Raw genomic sequence first — 9,523 nt, 5'->3', positions numbered from 1 at the left:
GTTTTACCAAGGTGCTTCTTTTTTTTTGCTTTAACTTTCCTTAATGAATCAGGCCCCTCAAGTTTCTTCTCATTGTTCTATTATAGTCTATATTCCTGCAGAGTTATATCTGTCTTTAATTATGTATGAATGTGCATATTGGATTGTGCATTGTACTTTCAATCACAGTAGTGTAGCAGCTTTAATTTATTTGGAGGTTAGGGTGTCCAGATCACCCTTTCTTCAAATGTTGTATATTTTGAAGTTTGTTTCTGCCTTATTTCTGGCCCAGCACCCTATCCATCTATCCATAGGTGTTGTTAATTAGAGCAGTCTGGATCCTACCTACCTTGTAGTTTATAGGCCTAAATGAGGCAAGTCCCATATTATAAAATTATCAATTGTTAGTGTGAAATAGGTGACCTTGATGTCATAGATGGACACCCACTGTTTGATCAAACTGTGCACTAAGAACCTCATGTTGATTCTCGTTGTTCTATTATAGAGTTTATTTTACTGCTGAGTTTGACTGTATCTGTCTTTAATTATGTATAATATGGTCTTCGTGCTTAAAGAGTGCACCTGCCTCTTGTACTGTGTATTGTACTTTAAGTCACAGCAGTGTAGGCTGTTTAATAGATTTGAAAATTATTGTGTGCAGACCAATCCTTCCTTGAAATTTTATGATATATAATATATATATAGATATCTATATATAAAACTTTCACACATTTGCTCTAAACATTTTTGTATTTTGTGGTTACAGATCGGGTCTAACCTCAAACTTGAGGACTTGTGCAATCATCTTCTAGATTAACATGGAGGACAATCAACATTTTGAAATCCAGCAGGTATCAAAAGACAACTTTCAAGTGTTGAAACAGCTGGGCCAGGGGACTTATGGTCAAGTTGTAATGGCTCGAGAGAGGGAAACTGGTAAGATAATAGTCATAAATAGGTTCTAGAAAGATTTCAGCAATGGGCACAGATAACAATTGATCCATAACATGTGGGTACCGCTAAATGTGTTTGTCTTATGAAGTGTAAGTACAATTCTTGCTCTGTAAATGTCTAATGCATGTGTTACCTCAAATGTGGCTTTTTTTTGGATTGCGTGCTAGAAATGAGATGGTTTCCTTCAGAAGCTACTGATGGGAAATTGTTTAACTAATGTATATTAATCATTGTACAACATTGTACTTTTTCTGATCAGGTAAATCTGTTGCTTTAAAAAAAGTGAAGAAGAACCAGACCACACAGGAATCGTTCTTCCATGAGCTCTTTGTATCCATCTACCTGTCAAGCTGTGAAGGCATCATCTCTACTCATCCCACCTTCATTCAGACTAATAACCACTACACTATGACCCAGGAGCTGGCACCTGCCGGATCCCTTCATTCTCTCATTCAGCATGGTGTAAGTAGAGCAAAATTCAGATCTCCTTAATGTGAAAAGTGTTACATCATACATTCATCCTTTGTGTTTTTATATTTATATTTGTTTTTATATTTGGTTGATAAATATGAACCAATATGTTATCATGTGTAAATGTCCTTAAAATTTTGGAATAATATAATACAAATTGGATATTTTTTAATATGAGGATAAAATGCTGACTTCAATTTCACTAATATTTCATAGGTTACATATTATTATTATTATTATTATTATTATTATTATTATTATCATTGACAACCAGTAACATTTATGTATCACAGTAGAAAATATCTGTCTCCCCACTATCTTAATATTTGCCATCTATAAGTTTCATAAAGAAGTTTAAAATATCATTTCTAATGGAGACACTTCTAAAAATATGTATTCTAATTTTTCAGGTTGGAATTCCAGAAGAGATGGTGAAACGTTGCGCAATGCAGCTGGCCAGAGCTCTAGAGTACATGCACAGTAAATCACTGGTGCACAGGGACGTGAAGCCAGATAATGTGCTTCTAATGGACAAAGATTGCCACCACATCAAGCTGAGTGACTTTGGATTAACTCAGCGTGCAGGGACCCTTGTTCCATCTATGTCACCCATCATACCATACATGTCCCCGGAACTCTGTGACTTGAAATATGGCAGTTTCTTAGCCTTGGATCCAAGTGTTGATGTCTGGGCTTTTGGTGTGCTTCTCTTTGTTGCATTCACTGGATCCTATCCGTGGAGAAGAGCTGTGGATGAAGACCCACTTTTCCAGGAGTTTATCAACTGGCAAAGTCTTGTACGACAAATTGCATCTCCAAGATCCTGGCAGAAATTCAGTAGGAAGGCTCAGGATATGTTCCATGTTCTGCTCTCCAAAGATCCTACCATCAGGGATCCAGTAGGCGTTGTCCTGAATATTCTTGACTTTCAATGGGGAGTTGAAGATATTCCAGAGGAAGTCTTTCAGATTGTGGTAGAAGAAAAAGATAATGAAATCAGAGAAGACGAGGCCCAAGTCATTATAATAGAGGGAGAAGATGTATTTATTAATGTTGAGAGCCCCAGTGATGTGGAATATATCATTGTGACCTATACCTCAGAACAATCATTTTCTAATTATAGCCCCTCAACGTTGAGTTTTTGGACAGAAAACAGCCTTAATCTGGGATCTGAAGTAGAGATTGGCTAGACCTCACCATTATAATAGATACATTTGGAAAGGCAATATTCAATTTCAAAGCCAATGCAACCTATTATTAATGTAAGTATAGTAACTGCTATCACTGGAATTGTTCATGTGAACATTTGTCCTCTGTTGCCGGGACGCGGCGCTACAGTGAAGAGCGTTCGGCTGTTGTCTTGGCAACGGTCGGGTACTAGGCGGATATGACATCCCGGTCGTCAAGGTGACGACCCGGACACCATGGGGCACAGGAAGCAAGCCGCGGTGGCTATGAGTACCGCCGTGGCTCGTGACAGTACCCCCCCCACTTGAAGAGGGGTTAAGGCACCCAGACACCCAGGTTTCTTAGGGAATTTTTTGAAGAACTCCTTTAGATGTCTTGTAGCATGAAGTTGTCTTTGCGGAACCCAGGAGCGATCTTCCAAACCGCGATTCCTTCACTGTACTAGGAAGTGCATCTGACCCTGCACCTTCTTAGAATCGAGAATCTTCTGAATGATATATCTTTGAGGTTTGTTCCTATTCCGTACATGCGAACTTGGAGGCTGGGATTGATTTGGGTATAGCACAGGTATAAGCAGGGAGCAATGGAATGTGTTGGGGATCCTAAACGAACCAGAAATTTGCAATCTAAAAGCTACGGAATTAATCTGCTTGACAATGAGAAAGGGACCGATGAATTTAGGACCCAGTTTCCTACAAGGCTGTCTGAGCCTAATATTTCATGTAGAATGCCACACTTTCTGGCCCACTTTAAGGGAGCAGGAGGTACGGTGGCGATCCAAATTTTTTTTTGCAATGAACGAGGCTTCTCTAAAAGAGGACTGAACTTTTTTCCAGATGACCTTAAGATCAGCAGCTGTGGAACAAATGTCCGGAATACCAGCGGATTTGAGGGAATACAAGAAGTTGGACATGGGATGAAAACCAAAATTACAGTAGAATGGGGAGGTTTGAGTAGATGAATGACATGAATTATTGTAGGCAAACTCCGCCCAGAGTAACAAAGAGGACCAGTTGTCGTGAAATTCTGAAGTAAAATATCGTAAGAACTGTTCTAAGGACTGGTTAACCCTTTCAGTTTGCCTATTAGACTGAGGGTGGTATGCAGATGAAAGACTGATCTTGATTCCAAGAAGGGTACAGAAAGATTTCCAGAATTGTGCTATGAATTGGAACCCACGATCAGAAGCGATATCAATAGGAAGTCCATGTAGACAGAAAATATGCTGGATAAACAGGATAGCCAAATCTCGAGCACTAGGAAGCTTGGTTAGTGGTATGAAGTGTGACATCTTTCTGAATCTGTCTACCATATGGTGTTGTGTAATGCAGAGTTAGGCAGATCGACTATAAAGTCCATGGACAAGTGTGTCCAGGGTTTTGCAGGAATGGGCAATGGAACCAACTGGCCTAACACCCTCGCAAGAGAGGACATAACTCCTGACGTCAGCAGGTAATGATGGCCACCATACGGTACAGGAGAGGATTTCTGAGGATTTCTGAATTCCAGGATGTACAGCAGTCTTACTATTATGTGCTTCTGCAAGAACTACCTTCCTTAAATGGACTGGAACAAATAAACATCCCTCTGGGATATTATCGGGAGCTAATCTTTGAAACCTTTCGAAGTGTGATGCTCAGGTCTTGGGTTAGGCCAGCATGGATTACGGAAGAGGGAATTATAGGCTCCGGATTTGTAACTAGAACATGGTGTGCCAAGAAGCTTCGGGACCGAGCATCAGCTCGGACATTTTTAGAACCCGGTCGGTAGGTGATCACAAAATTGAAACGGGTGAAGAATAACGACCAATGGGCTTGTCTGGGGTTCACGTATTTGGCCGACTGTATGTATTGTAAGTTCTTATGGTCCATAATGACGGAGATTCGATGTGTAGCACCCTCCAGCCAATGTCGCCACTCCTCAAAGACCCATTTAATTGCCAATAGTTCTCTATTGCCCACATTGAGATAAGATAGCACCAGCACCGACGTCAGAGGCATCGACCTCAAGAACAAATGGTTTTTCAGGATCCTGGTGTCTAAGGATCTGATCGGATGCAAAGACTTTCTTCAAGCTTTCAAATGTGGATACTGCTTGGGGCAACCAGTTAGTTGGGTCCATTCCTCTGCGGGTCAGGGCGACAATAGGAGCCACAATGTCAGCAAAGCCATGAATGAACCTTCTATAATAATTGGCGAAGCCCAGGAGCCTCTGTACCGTCTTGAGATTATTTGGTTGCACCCAATCCAGGATAGCTTGGACCTTGGTTGGATCCATGGAGAATCCCTCAGAAGAGATTACGTAACCCAGGAAGGATACCTTCTGCACCTCAAACTCACACTTTTCGTTAATCAGATCTTGGAACACTGCAGGTGAGTTGCTAAGACCAAACGGCATGACCAGATATTCATAGTGGCTTGAATGTGTATTGAACGCCGTCTTCCATTCATCTCCTTCTTTGATACGGATGAGGTTATATGCTCCACGAAGATCGATTTTAGTGAAGACTGTAGCGCCTCTTACATGATCGAATAGTACAGAGATGAGAGGAAGGGGATAGGTGTTCTTGACTGTAATGAGATTCAGTCCTCGATAGTCGATACAGGGTCTTAGTCCTCCATCTTTTTTAGATACGAAGAAGCATCCAGCTTCTACTGGAGATTTAGATGGCTTGATGAAACCTTTCTCTAAGTTTTCACCAATATATTCCTGCATGGATTTGGTCTCCGGACAAGAGAGAGAGTACAAGCGTCCCTTGGGTAACTTGGAACCAGGAATAAGCTCGATAGCACAGTCGAAGTCACGGTGAGGTGGTAAAGTGTCAGCAGCCTTTTTGGAGAACACATCCCAGAACTCATGATATTGTGATGGAAGCTGCTCAGGAATTGACTGAATGATTCGCAGAGGCATAGTTAAGCAAGACTGTGTACACTAAGAGCTCCACTGGATAATTTCTCCTTTCACCCAATCCACAACTGGGTTATGACGGGAAAGCCAAGGATGGCCCAGAATCAACGGAACTGACGAAGTCGATAAGGAAGAAGGTCATGGACTCTGAATGGAGACCTCCTATGTTTAATTGCAGTAGCGGGGTCTCCCAGATAATCTTGCCACCAGGCAATGGACTCCCATCTAAGCCACAGACAGTAATAGCAGACTTGAGCTTCACAGTCGGAATTCCAGCAGAGTGGGCAAACCCAATGTCAAGAAAGTTGCCCGCAGATCCACTATCAATGAAGGCTGACAGAGCCACGGAACAGGCACTGAAAGTGACTTGTGCGGGAATCGGGACAGCATTCTTTGAGGAAACAATTTGCAAACCTAAGTGAACCTTCCCCTCGTTCCCTAGGCATGCTCCTTTTTCAGGTTTGATAGGACAAAAATGGGAGAAGTGGCCTTTATTACCACAGTAGAGACAGAGACCTTGTGATTGCCTTCTGTTTCTTTCCTCAGGAGAGAGGCGATATGCCTCTAACTGCATGGGTTCCTTAATATCCGTAAGAACGGGAATATATGCAGAGGAAAAGGAAGATGTCTCTTTCTCGGTCTTCCTCTCCTTAATTCTCCTGTCAAATAATGGCAAGTTGCATAAGGGTCTCCAACGAGGTGGGAGAAGGATACTGCACCAGTGAATCTTTGATCTGCTCTGACAGTCCTAGACAAAACTGGCTGTGTAATGCTGGATCATTCCATTCACTGTCAGATGACCATCGGCGGAACTCAGCACAGTATTCCTCTGCAGAACGTCGTCCTTGCTTTAGTGTAGATGAGCCTCAGCGGAGGCAACTCGGTCAGGGTCGTCGTAGAGCAGACCCAATGCATTAAAGAAGGCTTCCATAGATTGCATGGTAGGACTCGTCTGAGGCAGGGTGAAGGCCTAGGACTGAGGGTCACCCTGAAGGAGGGAGATGACAATCCCGACCCTCTGCTGTTCCAAACCAGAAGACCGAGGTCTCAGCCGAAAGTAGAGCTTACAGCTCTCCTTAAAGTTCTGGAACAGGGCTCTATTTCCGGAGAACCGGTCCGGCAATTTTAACTTGGGTTCATCAGCGGAACCTGAAATGGCTAGTGTAGTCCAGGAGTCCTCCTCTTGAGCGGACAAACGCTGAGACAATCCCTGGACCATTTGGTACAAGATCTCAACATGACCCGCCAGAGCTTGAAATGGAGACAATTTTGGTCCGCTTCCATCCATCCCAATTTCGTCTCCGGAATGTCTGTTTGGCTGGTTATAATGTTTGGGCTGCTGGCCCTGATCAACAACCCACCGAACTAGATGATGGAGATCTTCGCCTATAGCGCCGCCTTTCCCTTAGAGCTTGACGCGCTTATCGGTACTCGGATGCCCCCAGGACTTAGCTCCAAGTGTAGTGTGGGTTGGTAATGCAGGACCACAGTGGCGGGGCCGGAGACTGGTAGAAGGCAGCGAATAGTCAAAACGATAGCCAAGGTCAAGGGTCACAGGCAAGCAGGGTAATCGTAAAACACGCCAGAGTTCAGGCTCACAGGCACGGTAGCAAGGTCCAAGGTACAGGTAAGAAGTGTCAGGGTCACGGGCAAAACAGGCAGAGTCCAGTAATCCAAGCAGGGGTCATACACAGGGAATCAAACAAAGTATCCACAGGACAGGGAGTAGCAAATAGGAGCAGGTCAGCAAGACTGGGCAGAAAGCTATAACCGGCAGTGAGGCTGCAGACCTCACTGCCCTAAATACACCAGTCAGCCAACCAGAGCCTAGCTCTGAAATTGCACACAGGCCCCTGCTAATTAATGAATTAAACCTTAATAGCCTACAGCTATTACTTAGCTTTGCGCACGCGCCCGGCTGTGCTCTGTTGATGGGGCGCGGCGCTACAGTGAAGAGCGGGTACTAGGCGGAAATGACGTCCCAGTCGTCAAGGTGGCGGTCGAGACGCCAGGGGGCACAGGAAGCGAGCCGCGGCGGCTGTGAGTACCGCCGCGGCTCGTGACAGAGTGGTGGAGTTTGTCATATGGGTGATTTTTCTCAATATTAAGTAATATTCTATATTTGTCTTACTGTTATCTCTTCATAGCACCTGTTTTAACTCATTTTTGTGGTTTGCATATATGCAATATATTTTGATTACCATATTAAATGTAATTCAATGTAGTTATTGGAAGGTGGAAGATGATTTTAACATTGTGGCTTAGATATAGAATTAATGTTTAGATAACAGTTTAGTTTCTGATCCCACCAACATTTTTATTAATAATAAAAAAGATAAACTCCAACTTTTAATTATATAGATTTATATAAAAGATTCCAGCATTTTTAATGTAAAAAGTTTAGACTTCTGTTAAACATTGGTGCAATTATAATTTACTTTATTGCAAGCACTGTTCTTTTCTTCTATTAACGAGCTAAAGGTTCAACAGTCTTTAGACAAGTGGGTGTTAGAATATCCTAAAAAGTAACTATTCTCCAAATGTGTCAGCATCACATACAAGAAATTTCTCTCTAATATTTAACTCGGCACAGTATCTGTCTCTCCCTGTCATCTGTCCCTAGACTGTCTGTCTTTAATTGTGACATCTAAATAAACTGATTCTCTGTGACATCAGATTCAACACTTTCTCCTTTTCTTACGCTATCTCATTTCTCCCTCTCTGAAATCTATCTCAAGACTCTCTCTATTTTCACCACGTGCCAGTTCTGGAAGGCCTGAGGGGGCACAGCAGCCTAAGAGGCATAACACCAGGCAAAAGGCCTCAGGGGAGCACAGTACCAGGTTATAGGCCTGTGGGCAAGTTCAGGCATGAGGCCTGTGGGTTGAAAGTGGCATTAGGAGAGTAATTAGGTAGTAATTTCCTATAGTGAGACCATGACCAGTCTGTCCCCATTGAATGTGTAGGCAGCCATTTCGTGGTGTACTTGTACTGTGAGGCCTAGTAACTGTAAGCATTTGTGATGTTGTCCAGTTAGGTAAAACACTGTGCTGTATGTTATTGTCTTGTCTATGTATCTTTCTTAATATTTTTCTCTATAGGATCCAGATGTCAGGCCCCCATTAAAGGTAGGCTTTTGCTATTCAGTAACGTTTGCATTCTGTGCCTTGCGTACCTTCGAACTATGGGGTAAGTAGTGTACTACACCCATCGGAGGTTTCGTGTTAGTGTTGCGCATCAGCCAATCACTTAGACTGTTAATAGGATCAGGTGCTGCTTGTTTGCTGTTATTAAGATGTAGAATAATTCTGGTGTGGGAGGCACGTTAGTGCTAGGGAGATAGTTCTGTGGTGGTGGTGTTGTCGTGTCACACCTGTTTCTAGGTTCCAAGTGGCAGCATAGAGACGGTTATCAAGAAGACTTTTTTCTAGTGAGTAACATTTTCCGGCTTTGTTTCTTTCTTGGTAGGTCCCTCATCAATACCATGATGAGTAGGGTGTTCAGGTGGGATTTTTCCCTGTCCCGATTGTCCATAGCTCCGTGCCCAGGCCTAGAGCTAATCGAGGTATTGGCAAGTGCGTAGAAGAGTGAAAAGTCTCTACTCCTGGCCTTCACCTCATACACCTCTTCTTCCAGCCGCAACATTGGAATTTGTCTGCTTTCCTCCCTAGGCGGAAGTGCTAGGGGGACGCTCTCCTTGTGACTCAAAATTATCTCTGTGACATCCAATTCAAGAGGATCTCTCTGTATAATCTGACTGTCACTTCTATCTCAAGATTATGTCTCTTTCAGAGACATCTGACCTTAGACAGTCTCTCTCTCTGTGACATCTCTCTCTAAAATGTCTCTCCCTGTCTGTGATTTATGGCTCTAGCCCATCTCTCTCTCTTTGTGACATCTGGATCTCTATCTCTCTTTCTCTCTGACTACTGACTTTAGACAATTTCCTCTGACATCTGACTCAAAACAATCTTTTTCTCTGAAATCTGACTCTAGAATGTCTCTCTCTGTGGTATCTCTCTAA

The 9,523-nt window shown here is 43.0% G+C and overlaps 1 protein-coding gene across 1 annotated transcript; it reads left to right on the top strand.

Annotated features, from left to right (window-relative positions):
- The first annotated feature begins 797 nt into the window (after positions 1-797).
- LOC142143104 (serine/threonine-protein kinase SBK1-like) lies at positions 798-2,594 on the top strand. The gene is made up of 3 exons (XM_075200819.1): positions 798-915; positions 1,193-1,395; positions 1,815-2,594. Exons 1-3 carry the CDS (start codon positions 798-800, stop codon positions 2,592-2,594), a joined length of 1,101 nt encoding a protein of 366 aa, XP_075056920.1.
- Positions 2,595-9,523: the final 6,929 nt, after the last annotated feature.

The sequence above is a fragment of the Mixophyes fleayi genome, chromosome 3, assembly GCF_038048845.1.
Source record: "Mixophyes fleayi isolate aMixFle1 chromosome 3, aMixFle1.hap1, whole genome shotgun sequence".
NCBI lineage: Eukaryota > Metazoa > Chordata > Amphibia > Anura > Limnodynastidae > Mixophyes > Mixophyes fleayi.
The sequence above is the reverse complement of the archived record's forward strand: the minus strand, read 5'-3'. Positions and strand labels throughout refer to the sequence as shown.

What these genes read in the sequence shown, in the direction of transcription:
- LOC142143104 (XM_075200819.1), top strand. Translation starts at nt 798, where the DNA reads ATGGAGGACAATCAACATTTTGAAATCCAGCAGGTATCAAAAGACAAC. An exon ending in GGCTCGAGAGAGGGAAACTG is followed by an intron (nt 916 to 1,192) that starts GTAAGATAATAG and finishes TTTTCTGATCAG; the next exon opens with GTAAATCTGTTGCTTTAAAA. An exon ending in ATTCTCTCATTCAGCATGGT is followed by an intron (nt 1,396 to 1,814) that starts GTAAGTAGAGCA and finishes CTAATTTTTCAG; the next exon opens with GTTGGAATTCCAGAAGAGAT.